The sequence below is a fragment of the Mugil cephalus genome, chromosome 19 (genome assembly GCF_022458985.1).
Source record: "Mugil cephalus isolate CIBA_MC_2020 chromosome 19, CIBA_Mcephalus_1.1, whole genome shotgun sequence".
Taxonomy (NCBI): domain Eukaryota; kingdom Metazoa; phylum Chordata; class Actinopteri; order Mugiliformes; family Mugilidae; genus Mugil; species Mugil cephalus.
This window is the reverse complement of record NC_061788.1, coordinates 23,187,239-23,201,381: the sequence shown is the minus strand read 5'-3', so window position 1 is coordinate 23,201,381 and position 14,143 is coordinate 23,187,239. Positions and strand designations below refer to the sequence as shown.

General features: G+C 41.4%; 1 protein-coding gene across 1 annotated transcript in view; it reads left to right on the top strand.

Moving 5' to 3' along the window:
- spra (sepiapterin reductase a) overlaps nucleotides 1-11,004 on the top strand; it is a 29,006-nt gene extending 18,002 nt beyond the window's left edge. Inside the window, exons 2-3 of the mRNA XM_047569477.1 lie at nucleotides 7,868-8,158; nucleotides 8,562-11,004. Of these exons, the coding sequence (XP_047425433.1) occupies nucleotides 7,868-8,158; nucleotides 8,562-8,752 (482 nt within the window). The 3' untranslated portion in view covers nucleotides 8,753-11,004. The remainder of the gene's footprint in view (nucleotides 1-7,867; nucleotides 8,159-8,561) is intronic.
- Nucleotides 11,005-14,143: the final 3,139 nt, after the last annotated feature.

The following is a 14,143-nucleotide window of genomic DNA, read 5'->3' as shown; positions in this document are numbered from 1 at the left end:
ATTACTCTCTCACACACAGGCTAACTGTGTTAACTGTAAGCTAACTGTGCTAAATGTGGATTAAGTGTGCTAACTGCAGGTTAACTGTGCTCACTGTGGGTCAAGTGTGCAACATGTGGGTTGACTGAACTAAATGTAGGCTAACTGTGCTAAATATAGGCTAACTGTGCTAACCATAAGCTAACTGTGCTAAATGTGAGTTAAGTGTGCTAACTGCAGGTTAACTGTGCTCACTGTAAGCTAACTGTCCTACAGCTATGCTATAGTGGCTAGGCCTCAGGTGAAGCCCCGTAGCCCTAATTAGTGAAGATACTATCTATATAAAACAATATAATTCAATAACTTGGAGCTACAGGTATGTTTTAAGTTAGTGACATTCTGGCTATTATATTATAATAAGACTTGATGTAATGATATTGATGTGTGATGTTGTAGTGGAACTGGCTCTCAGGCATCATGAGGGACTGTTTTGTGAAGAGAAAATGAGTGGTGACCAAATAGATAGAAATTCTTTTGCAAGCTGTTGATTGAAGTCTTCCATTGAGATGTAGTCGGATAAGAGATTTTTCCAGTGAGTAATGTTAATGATGTGTTTGGACTTCCAGTTCATGACGATAGTTTTCTTGGCGATGGTAAGGGCCACCAATAGGAGTTTATTGTTTGGGTTTGTCAGGTTTGACGCAGAGGTGTCGCCAAGTAAGCAGAGGGAGGGAGACAGGGGGATATGGCAACCCAAGAAAACAGAAAGTGATTTGGTGACCTCACTCCAAAATTGTTCGACAGGTGTGCAGTGCCAGAATGCGTGAAGGTAAGTGTCAGGTTTATTGTGCATGCAATCTGTGCAGATTTCTGATGTGGATCCCATTTTTGCCAGTTTCTGTCCTGTGTAGTGAATCCTGTGAAGTATTTTATATTGTATAAGTTGTAGATTTGCATTTTTAGACATGGAGTAAATGTTTCTGCAGATGTAGTTCCGGAAGTCAGCGTCAGGAGCAATTGCCAGATCGTTTTTCCCATTTTGATGTAGGTATGGATAGGGTTGTGTCAGATTGTAAAAAGATTTGATATGTTCTTGAAAGGACTTTCTTTTTTGTATGAATGTTAACCAGGTTCAAAATTGGTGGGGGTAAATCTAAGTTAATGGTTTTGATATTGTATTTTACTTGAATTGATAATTTGAATTGAAGGTATTCCAGAAACTGGTTGCTCCTGATGCTGTACTCCTGGACCAAGTGAGTAAACGGGACCAGTGTGTTGTTATGTATTATGTGTTTTAAGTGTTATGCCTTTTTGTGACCATGTGGGAAGGTGCAATGTTTTTTTATTTCTGAGAAAGTTGTGGTGTGTGAAAGTTGGTGTGAATTTGGAAGGTGCCAATGATGAGTTTGTGATTTTGTGGAATTTCCACCAGGCTGTCAGAGTTGCTGCAATTGTTAACATTCTAAAACATTGATTTGTTTGATCGTCTGACTGAGGAATGGGATATCTGAGATAGTGATGTTATTGCAAGTTGCCTGTTCTATGTCTAACCAAGTGCTGTCTGACTGATGAAGGTTGACCCATTTTAGGATGTTGCCAGTTAATAGAGTATTCAGAGATGTTGGAAAATGATTCAATGGTTTTAATTGTCTCTTGAAGGGATGTGTGGGAGTTTTGTAGGAAAAGTAAGATATCATCTGCATAAAGGCTGATTTTGTGGTGTATGTTCTGTGATTGAATTCCCTTGATGTTGGAATTTTGGCATATGGCTGTGGCGAGGGGTTCAATGAATATTGTAAACAGGAAGGGAGAGAGTGGGCATCCTTGCCTAGTCCCCCTGTGAAGTGTGAAAGGTTGTGAAGTTAGTCCATTGGTGATAACAGTGGCTGAAGGTGCTGTATATAGAATTTTTATCTATTACAAGTGATGGAGATGAGTTTGGGAAATCATTTATTTCTAGGAAGGATGCCCATTCCTTTTTAATGAGCTTGTCAAAATCTGGATTACTGAGGAGCGATGTGTTGAAGCACCATCTGGGGCTAGATTTAGGTAGGCTCAGTCTCTGCCATGTGAATGTTACTGGTGCATGGTCACTGATGGTTATAGGATGAATCTATGATATGTGGGATTATTGAGTTACTAGTGAGGAAGTAATGACTGGTGATCTGGTGAAAAGAACGAATATTGTTTTGAGGATGGGGGTTGTATACGCCAACCATCGCCAAGACCAATATCACTCATGAACTGTTTTATTGTGTCTGTGGATTGCAAGTATGACATGAATGACTGAGAACCTTCACAGATGTACTCACCTGTAATAAAACTACTATTGTCATTGACAGTGTTATGCCCCTATAGTTGTTTATCTCTATAGCAGCAACATTATGAACACTGTTATGCCCACTAAACCTTATCTATTATCTATTATCTATTAGCATATCCATTGTTAATAATTCATTATTCCTCTCTCTTACATGCACTTAACATGCTTCACCCATACCCTTGCTTGTATTCTTGTAAGAAAAACTCACCCTTGAGAGGTTTAAGGCTCTGGGTTCTGTAAACTGTCTTGAGACTATCTGAATTGCTTTTGATTCATTTTTATTAATTATTATCATATCTCATGACATTGTGAGCCAGGCAGCCAGTCGTTTATCTTGGCCTAACACAGGTTTTGCAGTCCTACCACTCTTTAGTTGTGTGACCATTTAAACAGGAATGGTTTGTTAGAAGAATTTCAGTGAGGTCTTACAGTTCATCATAGTACAGAAACGGCTCTGGTTAAAGGTACCCACGATCTCCTCATGGCAACAGTTTCCTATGTTCGTCACATGAGTAAGCGTATTGCCTGATTCTGCACCGCTGCTGTGTGTGCTTGCACTGTTGTAGCTTCATTAAAATCACAAAAATGTTTTCTGTATAAGCAGTGAAACTCTTGTTTTCACTTTACTCAAGCATCTGTCCTCTATAGCTCCTTGTAAATCTAACATTTCACCTCAACTTAATCTGCTTTGGTCTACTTAGCGGTTAGCTATGGCTACTCTCTCTCCCTCTGCTTCTCCTTCTCTTGTCTGCTCATTGTGCCACATGTTTGAGGCAAGACTCTCTGAATTGGAAACACGATTCTGCACCATGAAAAATCCAGTAGCTAGCCAGCACTGGGCCGACGTTATGGGCCGACCAAGCACAGCTTCTGGTAGCATAGCTCCTGCTAGCTGTCCCCATGCAGCCGGAAAACCAGGGCGGGTGGGTTACGGTACAAAGGAAGCATAGTCTTACCTGGCCCACGGAACACCACCAACCACTTCATGTTTCAAACAGATTTTCCCCACTCAGCGACACACCCGCTAAGAAACCAACTCTGGTAATTGGCAACTCTATTTTGCGGAACCTGAAGTTAGAGAAACCAGCAGCCATAGTTTTGCATTAGTTTTGAATTGCATTCCAACGGCCAGAGCGGGAAATCACGAAATCTTATCTGAAACTGCTGGCTAAGGCTAAAGCTAAACACGGTACAATTGTTATTCACGGCAGCAGTAATGACCAACGGTTACGCCAATCGGAGGTCACTAAATAATCGGTGTGTAAATTTGCAAAAACTATGTTGGATTCCATAGTTTTCTCTGGACCCCAGCCCAGTCTGACCAGTGATGATATGTTAAGTCACATGTTGTCTTTCCACCGCTGGTTATCTAGGTGATGCCCAGCCAACGACGTGGTCTACATTGGTAATTGGAACTCTTTCTGGGGAAAGCCTGGTCAGAGATGGAGTTCACCCCACCTTAGCGGGTGCTATTCTTATCTCTAGGAATTTGGCCCATTTTATTAACCCCCCAAAACCACGACAACCCAGAGTTCAGCCCAGGAGGCAGAGTTGCAGTCTTACATGCCTCTCTGCCACTTCTCTAGTACTGTCTCACACCCATAACTCCCCAAACTCCATAGATGTGCTGTCTGCTCCCACACTTTTTAAACTGAAAAATAACAATAGAGGAATTATTCATAGGAACCTTATCCAAATCAACACAAATTCACTAGTACAACAGAACAATAAGAAAATTAAATGTGGTCTTTTAAATGTTAGATCTCTCGTCTAAATCACTTTTAGTGACCGATTTGATAACTGATCATCAGATTGATCTATTTAGTTTGACTGAAACGTGGCTGCAGGCTAATGAATATATCAGTTTAAATGAGTCCACACCACCCAGTCATAGTAACTATCACATTCCTGGAAGCACAGGCTGAGGAGGAGGAGTGGCAGCAGTCTTCCATTCTGATTTATGTATTAATCCTAGACCTAAGCAAAGCTTTAATTCGTTTGAAAGACTTACTCTTAGTTTTTTCAGTGTAGGGATTACACTGACATTTTGTTATGGTAGACACTTATCCGATGATGCTTTAACTAGTTATCAGGAATTAATTCCTTCAGTATTTACCTCAGTGCCTTATGTCAGTGATGTGGATGGCAGCAACCACAGTCTGACTCCAACACGAATAGATTATTTTGTTGATAGCACAACAGCATCACTTAGTACAACTTTAAATCTAATTGCCCCTCTGAAAAAGAAGGAGATAAATCAGAGCAGGGTAGCTCCATGGTATAATTCACAGTTACGTAGTTCAAAGCAGGCAGTCCGAAAGCAGGAAAGAATTTGGCATTCCACTAATTCTGAAGAAGCTCACATAGCCTGGAAAGATAGTTTAACAACTTATAAAAAAACTCTTCATAAGAGTAGAACAGCATATTATTCTTCATTAATAGAAGTACACAAGAACAACCTCTGATTTCTTTTCAGCACTGTAGGAAGGCTGACAAAGAGTCACAGCTCTGTTGAGCCATCTATTCCCTCAGTCCTCAGCAACTGACTTCAGGAGCTTCTTTACTGATACAATTGTTGGCATTACAGATAAAATTCATAGCATTCTTCCGGCTGTCAAAGATGTAAGTATAGTGCCTTTACTTAAAAAACCTACTCAGATCGGACCCAGATATTTTAGCCAACTATAGGTCAATTTCCAACCTTCCTTTTATCTCTAAAGGTTTAGAAAGGGTTGTTGCCAATCAGTTGTGTGAATTTCAGTCAGGTTTTAGAGTTCATCATAGTACAGAAAACGGCTCTGGTTAAAATTACCAATGATCTCCTTACGTCTTCGGACGATGGACTTGTCTCTATACTTGTCCTGCTAGAGCTGAGTGCTGCATTTAACACTATTGATCACATTATTCTACGACAGAGACTTGAAAGTGTGATCAAGATTACAGGAACTGCATTAGACTGGTTTGAATTCTGTCTGTCAGACAGATTCCAGTTTGTCCATGTAAACAATGATTCTTCTATATATACCAAAGTAATCTATGGTGTCCCTCAGAATTAAATTAAATTAAATTAAATTAAATTCCATTATTGATGATACCCAGCTATATTCATCCATGAAACCAGATGAAACTAATCAGCTGGTTACACTCCAAGCATGCCTTAAAGACATAAAGGCTTGGGTGACTTGGAATTTCTACTTCAACTCAGACAAAACAAAAGTAATTGCATTTGGCCCTAAACATGGCAGAGATTTATTATCTAATCACCTGGTTTCTTTGGATGGCATTACCTTGGCCTCCAGTACTATTGTGAAAACCTTGGTGTTATATTTGACTAGGATATGTCCTGAAAAACTAGTTCATGCATTTGTGTCTTCCAGGCTGGATTATTGTAACTCATTACTGTCTGGCTCCAAATAGCTCTTTAAAAAGCCTCCAATTGATTCAAAATGCTGCATCAAGAGCACTGACAGGAACTGACTGACTACTGACTACTTTCTCTTCTCTGGCACCAAGCTCCTGTCCTCTAATCTTTTGCAATTTCTTTTGTATTACGGACTGCTGTGTCTCCCTCTTTCCCCTGCCCTCCCCCTCCATCTTCTTGTAAAGGTCTCTGGCATGGATGCGTTATATCCAACCTGTGGAGTTCCAAGCTACATCTGCTGTTGTGGTCTTATCTACTGTCCCAGTCTTCATGGCCTGGAGTGCTGTGTATCAGACGTGTGAAACTCCAAACTACATCTGTTGTCATGGTCTCATTAAGCTGCCCAGTTTTCATGGCCTTGTGCAGTTGTCCAGTCCTAACTGGATGAACAATTCTCCAACCTGCCCATTCCTTCAGCTCGGTTTATGTATCTATTACAGAAGTTTATCTTGTTTCTCCTGCCCTTCTTTTCTTTCTGTCTTCTCTATTTCTACCTATCTGAACTGGGTTCTGCTCAAGGTTTCTTACTGTTAAAAGGGAGTTTTATCCTTGCCACCATCACCCTCAGGCTTGCTCTGGAGGTTTCAGGTCGTTTTTTTTTTGAATACATCTATTATCTCAGTCCCGCTCTTCATCCTCGTGTGAGTTTTGCACATTTTGCGACGTCTGCTGAAGGACCAGAATTATTCTGTCACTTTCTCTGCATGTCACTTGTATTTATTTCATCCATTTTAGTGCTGAATTTAGTTGCTGACACGCTGTTTAATGACGGCACTGAAGGAGGAGGGATTTAATGGTGTGATTGGACCCAGTTTTTTGTGATTATCTGGTCTGTACAATAGGACTAGATAGGCACAAGAACCAAACCCTAACCCTAACCCTAACCCACCCAAGGTGGGTCAGTCCTGTAAGCATGTGGGCTCACCAGGAAAGGATGTCATGAGGAATCACGATGTCATCCATCAGATTCTGAACCTTGAAAATAAAGCGGGTCGCCATGTTGGATGAGCTCACACTCCTGCGAATACTGACATGGAGGTCGTGTTGGGGTGGAGGTAAAGCAGCCTGGATGTTGAGACCCACCCATCCAACTCTCTGCTGCCTGGTAGCTCAGGCCTGTCACTTAAAGTGGGAACACCCTTAATTATGCAGAATTTTAAACCTTAGCAAAGATAAATAAATAAATGACTAAGGCCACGTCAACATGAATGCGATTTTTGGGTGAAATCACAAAAGTCTTACACATTTAGGCCGACGGATCCTGATTTTTTGGGTGGCTGGAACTGCACTTTTTTAAATTCATGTCCCATGAGACAAATACAGAGCCTGTGCAGCCCTTTTTTTCACTCGCATGATATCATCGCCTCACCCTAGACCTGACTTCAATGGCGGACTACAGGCTTGTGACGGTGCTGCATCAGATATTGACTATTGTTGGGCAGCTATAGAGAAATATACACTGTTGCTCCGCATTGACGATAAACTAACTAAGCGGCTTTGGCTCACTAGGTAGAGCGGGTTGTCCATGAACCGAAGGGTTAGCGGTTCGGTCCCCTGAGTGTGCCATATGCCAAAGTGTCCTTAAGCAAAACACTGCTCAACTGGCACTGGTGTGTGAATGTGTGTGTGCTTGTGTGAGCGAATGGGTGAATGTGTCTCTGACTGTAAAAGCGCTTTGAGTACCTTTGAGTAGGTAGGAAAGCCCTATATAAGAGCAAGACCATTTACCATTACTCAAAGCAGGAATGCCCTTAAATATGCGTTGATTATCATTATTATTATTAAACCTTAATAACTTCCCCGCTTTTGAATATTGTCAGTAGCGCAAACCATTGTTTGTTACGGTAATTCAAAAACGGCAAGCTTTAATGGATCGCCTTTTAAAGGCTTAACATGGGGCTCATGGGGGTGCCTCAAGCGGCACTCAATGAACTGCAATTTTTTGGCACTTGCTGCATCGTTCAGACTTGGATGTTGCTGCCTGGTCACTATCAATGTTGGTCTGGCCATTTGGCAGACCAAGACAGAAAGTGCCCGGCCTGCCAGACCAACCTTGATACTGACACATTGTTGCCTCCCTATGAGGCTACGTACCTAACTTAAATGATGAAATGTGGTTATAACTCCCTTTCTTCTCTTTCTAGCCTCTCTAGGTGATGTTTCCCGCTACACTACGAGCTTCACTAACATGGCTGAGGTGAACTCTTACTTGTCTCTGAACGTCAGCTCCTGCCTGTGTCTCACTGCCAAGGTGCTGCAGGCTTTTCCACAGCAGCCAGGTGTACGGCGCACCATTGTTAACATCACCTCGCTGTGCGCCTTGCAGCCTTTTTGCTCTTGGGTGCTGTACTGCACTGGCAAAGCTGCCCGAGAGATGATGTTCAGGGTGCTGGCCAAAGAGGAGCCAGATCTGCGGGTGCTCAATTACTCTCCAGGTGAGGATGGGATTATCGTGCAAGCCCGACCACTCAGGCAAAGACAGAATCCGAGCTGGATGAATTTAAAGCATTATTCATCAAGTATCATACTAGATCAGAACAGAACAGTAATGCCACTATATTCATTATCAGCATAACATTAAGGAAGCAAGAAGTCCCTCAACACTGTGTAAAATGTCACAAATTAATAACAAGCAACTACTTAATTGATATGAAATGAAAAATGAAAGATGTAAATATGAACGAAACATTTGGATGCTAAAAAAAGTATTGAAAACCCTAATATGATGATTAAATATTTATATTCATAATTTATATTATGTCCACCACAAAAGTTGGAAGAATTATTACAAAAATGGCCTCCCCTCTCTGTAATATCTTTTCTTTTATATTGAACCAGGACCTCTGGACACATCTATGCAGATGGAAGCCAGAACCAGAACGGCTGATTCCAGCATCAGGAAGTCTTTTTCAGACATGTACGCTCAGGGCCAGCTTCTTACCTGTGAGGCCTCTTGTGCCAAATTGATGAAGCTGCTGCTGGAAGATAACTACACATCAGGGGCTCATATAGATGTCTATGATGTGTAGAGGCTGCAGGAGAACTTCCAGCCATTTATAGCATATTGTTCCTAGCTTTTAATTGAACCCAAACACATTTATATATTTTAAGAGTTTTAATAAAGGATTATCTTATAAACTATTTATTTAATTATGTGAGGTTATTGTACATGATGTTGAGATAATATGTGTAATGTTTAAGTACGCATTTAAATGTGTTTCATCTCCATCGCAATCTCAGAAGACCATGGATTTCTTGTGCCCGGGAGTTCGATTTTGGTGCAGTGTCTTCCTTGGCTGTGGATTCCAATCTTATAGTGGCAGACTCAGCTGCAGATGTCACATATATAGGCCGGATCCGTTGTTGTTGAGGGCATGGTAGTGACTTGTTGCTGCTTCCCCAACTTCCTTTTTGTTTCTTGTTGTTTAGCCAAGGTGGTGCAGAAGCCATGCTCCCATTGATGATGATCTTGAGCTGCATCTTCCCAGGTGGTTGGATTGATGAAGGATTTGAGATCTTGCCGCAGACATCCTTATAGCAAAGCTAAGGACTGTCGATTGACCTTTTACCAGATGACAGTTCTGCATATGGGAGGATTCGACCATCTGCCAGACATGGCCCAGCCAGTGGAGAAGTTGCTGCCTCAGGAGAGAAAACATGGTGGGGAGCTAAGCTGTCTCCAGGACTGCTGAGTTTGTGATCTTGTCCCACCAGGTGATGCCCAGTACATGTCGCAGGCTTCACAGATAGACGATGGAGCCTCCGTTCTTGGTGTGACTATGGGGTCCAAACTTCACTGCCATACAGGAGTGTACAAATGACACAGGCTCTGTACACCTGAATCTTTGTGTGGATAGTGAGGTTGTTGTCCCAGACTCTAGGTGTAAGCCTCCCAAAAGTAAAGACTGCTTTTCCAATCCGGCTGCTGCCTTCAAAGTGACAGGTTGTTGGTGATGGTAGACCCAAAGTAGGTGAAACTGCTTTCAGCTTGCAGTGTGTAGTTGTTGATGGTGATAGAAACAGGATAGAAAACCATTGTCTTGGTTTTGTTCAAGCTGCTGGTCAGGTACTGGCATGCTTGAGTGAACCGGTTGATGAGGGGGTCTGCAGGTGCTCCTGGGAGTGTGAGGCCACTGCTGCACACTCCCAGGAGCAAACAGCAACTCCTTTATGATGCGTGGTCTGACCTTTGTCCTAGCTTTCAGTCGGGAGAGGTTGAATAGTTTGCCATCTGTCCATGTGTGCAGTGACTCCTACAGTGGATGTTCCAAAAGCTTTTTGCAGGAGGAGGAGAAGAAAATCCCAAGCAAGGTGGGCGCCAACACATGTCTGCTTAACACCACAGCAGATGAAAGGGTCTGAAATGGACCCATCGAACTGCATGGTGCCATACACATTGGTATGAAAAGACTGGAGGATGCAGAGATGTTTTGGAGGGCAACCTAACTTTCCAGTTGGAATAGGCCACTCCTGCTCATAGAGTCAAATGCTTTGGTAAGATCGATGAAGGCCATGAGTGGTTCACTACTCTCTGCACTTCTCCTGCAGTTGCCACAGAGAGAAGATCATGTCCAGAGTAGATACTCCGGCTCAGAACCATGCCTGTTACTCTGGGTAAAGCTTTTCTGGAAGGACTTAGAGTCTGTTCAGTGCGACTAGCAAAGAGCTTACCGGTGATACACAGTAGAGCAATGCCACGGTAGTTGTTACAATTACTTCTGTCTCCTGTGTTCTTATATATGGTGCTGATATTTGCTTCTCTCATGTCCTGTGGGACAGCACCTTCCTTTCAGCACAGGCAGAGGAGCTTGTGGGTGCGGAAGAGTAGGTTTCCCACGCTTGAGCACTTCGGCAGTTACCCCATCGCTGCCTGGTGCTTTTCTGCTGGTCAAGGTGTTAATCGCTTTGCTTAGGTTCAGAAATGGTGAGGTTGGGCCTAGAGGGATCGAACTCATTATTTGAGCACATACTACAGATATTGGATTGGATTGACAGCTATATTCCTCACGCTGCCAGATAGTATGATAAAGAGATTATCCGTGATCTTCACTTCCTTTGACATTGGTTATAATGCTATCTTGGTGTAGGATCTTCAGTCAAAAATTCTGTGGTCAGTGGACCATGCTTGTCAAATTTTGCCGCACTGAGGCAGCAGACTGTGTCAGTTGCACACACAATTTAGAAAAGAAGTTAAAACAAAAAGTAAATCTTACATATGTATGTAAAATTTCTCTGCTATATTCCAGATCATGAATAAATAAAGGATTGTCTTAAAAACTAATTAGTTTATCTTATATACAGTTATTGTACATGATGCTGAGATAATATGTTTAAAGGGATACACCACCCCTATGTGAAATTTAGTCATTCACCTTCCCCAGAGTTGGATAAGTGAGAAATAGCATTCGGTCCAGGCATTGTTCTAATCCGTCAGTGCAGCTGTTAGCTTTAGCTTAGCATAGATGTTGTAATGTAAGATTCAATTAACCAATTGTTCACAGTAGTGATAAATAACCTCAAGAATTTTCCTAATTTCTTCTTGTGACCTGTACATTCACATCGAGTACAAATGTCAATGCAATTAACACGAAGGGATTTCCTACGGCAGATATAGATTTGGGACCTGGAAAAACAGCACTGCCAGACGCGAAGACAACACGCAGCCCCTAAAAACCCCCAAATTCTGTCAACACGCCATTGTGACAGTTTTTTACAAGAAGTAATTAGGAAAACTCAGTGGCTCCGGAACAAGGTGAGGGTGAGGAGAGGGTCGGCAGCACTTATGGTGGCTGGTCAGATGATTAAATGTCTAAGACCATAGCTAATAAAAAAAAAAAAAAGAAAGAAAAATTCTTAAACAGAAATTAAAGCACCAACGAAGGACCAATAAGTAGCTCTGCCATTCTTTAACCATAACCTATTCTTTAGCTCTATTTGTATGGAACTAGTTTTACCTGGGACGTCCTGTGATTTTGAAATTACCCCCTTATGTCTGTGTTTCATGTGGCATGGGATTCACAGCAAGCCAACATTAGAGAACAGGTGGTCATGTCAGTGCTAAATGATTTAAATGAAAAGTTTTCTCCCAGTCTTTAACTTTATAAAACTCCTGATCCAGAAGTAAGGCAAAACATTCCTTATTTAATTTAAAAAAAAAAGATTTAAAATAAATACATTCTCATGGATCTGGAGGTTATATGACAATGTAAGACGGGGCTGAACTAAATAAGCTCCACTTCCTTCAACCCCTTCTCGAACTTGCACTTTAATTTTATGTATGTATATTTTAAGTTTATTTTATGTTTATTTATATTTTTTCCTAGAAGGTCCGGGTTTGAGTCCAGCTCGGGCCTTTCTGGGTGGAGTTTGCATGTTCTCCCTGTGTTCGAGTGGGTTCTCACCGGGTAATCTGACTTCCTCCCACCTCCAAAGACATGTTCGTTAGGCTAATTGGTGACTCTAAATTGACTCTAGGTGTGTGAATGGTTGTATGTCTCAGTGTTAGCCCTGCAATAGGCTGGTGAGAGTATACCCCGCCTCTTGCCCGATGCCAGCTGGGATAGGCTCCAGCAATCCCCCAAGACCCTATTACAGGATTAAGCGGTACAGAAGATGAGATATTTTTTCCTTCTCTCGATGCTTTGATGTTTGTGCTTGTTTGAGACAAATAAAAATCAAATCAATTTTATAATCTTTCCCTGTCATTTTCAATGTATGTGTAGTTGTTCAGTGCGACTGCAAGTTGTGCCAACCACTCCAATGATGTCATGTCCGGCAATACAACAGCAATGGCAGGTCATTACAGCCAGGGAATGCAGATTACCGATTACCGAACACACAACACTTGGAACCTTGGAGAAGATTCCAGTCAGCTAAGAACAGGAAACTAAGACTACAGTTCAAACAAGCTCACCAAAACTGGACAATAGAAGACTGGAAAAACATTGCCTGGTTTGATGAGTCTCGATTTCAGCTGTGACATTCGGATGGTAGGGTCAGAATTTGGCGTAAACAACATAAAAGCATGGATGCATCCTGCCTTGTATCAACGGTTCAGGCTGGTGTTGTTAGTGTAATAGTGTGGGAGATATTGCACACTTTGAGCCCCTTGGTACAAACTGTGCATAGTTTAAATGCCACAGCCTACCTGAATATTGTTGCTGACCATGTCCATTCCTTTATGACCACAGAGTACCCATCTTCTGATGGCTACTTCCAGCAGGATAATGCACCATGTCACACAGCTCATATCATCTCAAACTAGTTTCTTGATCATGACAATAAGTTCACTGTACTCTAATGACCTCCACAGTCACCAGATTTCAATACAATAGAGCACCTTGTGTGGTGGAAGAGATTCGCATCATAGATGTGGAGCCAACAAATCTGCCGCAACTAAGTGATGCTATCATGTCAATATGGACCAAAATTTCTGAGGAATGTTTTCAACACCTTGTTGTATGCCACGAAGAATTAAGGCATTTCTGAAGGCAAAAGGGGGTCCCACCTGTCAATGGCAAGGTGTACCTAATAAAGTGACGAGTAAGTGTATATCTCCAGTTGATTTTTCTGTTTTGTTTTTTAATTTGTCTAAATTGTATATATTGTCTTTTTTTACCCTGGCAAATGTGCAAACCCCAAATATCACAGTTAAAAAAATAATAATAAAAACACTGGCAATGGAAACACCAACATTTCAAAAAACCTTTCAAATATGGCTAAAACACTTTCATGGTCTCATGGTTTTTTTTTTTTTTTTTTAGATGTGTCAGTATAAATGTTCAAAAGTGCAATGGAAACAATTTTTTTTGCAGTTCCCCATCACCAGCATCACTGGAGATGACACAGGGGGTCATGTGACAAGTTTATTTGAAGTCTGTTTCCTCAAAGTGAAGTCTCGCATACCGAGAATTTAAGAGTATTATGGGATATTGCAATACAAGACTTTACAAGAGTTATAGCTCATTTGCAAAACACCAATGGAAACATGTACAATTCACGTGCAATTGTATTGCTTTTATTTTGCAAAAAACTGTAATGTAAACACAACTATATTTGGGTGATGTGACATTGCTCTCATTTGCATGATATGGGTCTGGTAGTAATTTCTCTGGTTCTTATAAACGTAATCAGAATTGCATTAACTCAAGGGCTTGACTTTAACAAGTTTTATTATATCTGAAAGTTCCACATATTAAATCATTTGAGATTCTTCTTCTGACCTGGTAGCAATGCTGAAGAAAAGTTCAAAGATTAGTAGGATACCCCCTCTTGGTTCCATCTTGTGCAAAACAATCAAAATGGCCTCTCAAAAAGTACCAGTAAATGGTTTCTAATGTCATATGAGTCCTCTAATATTAAAAAGAAAAAAAAATGACATAGAGCAGAGATGTTGCCATTAGATCTTATTGAGCAGCTCC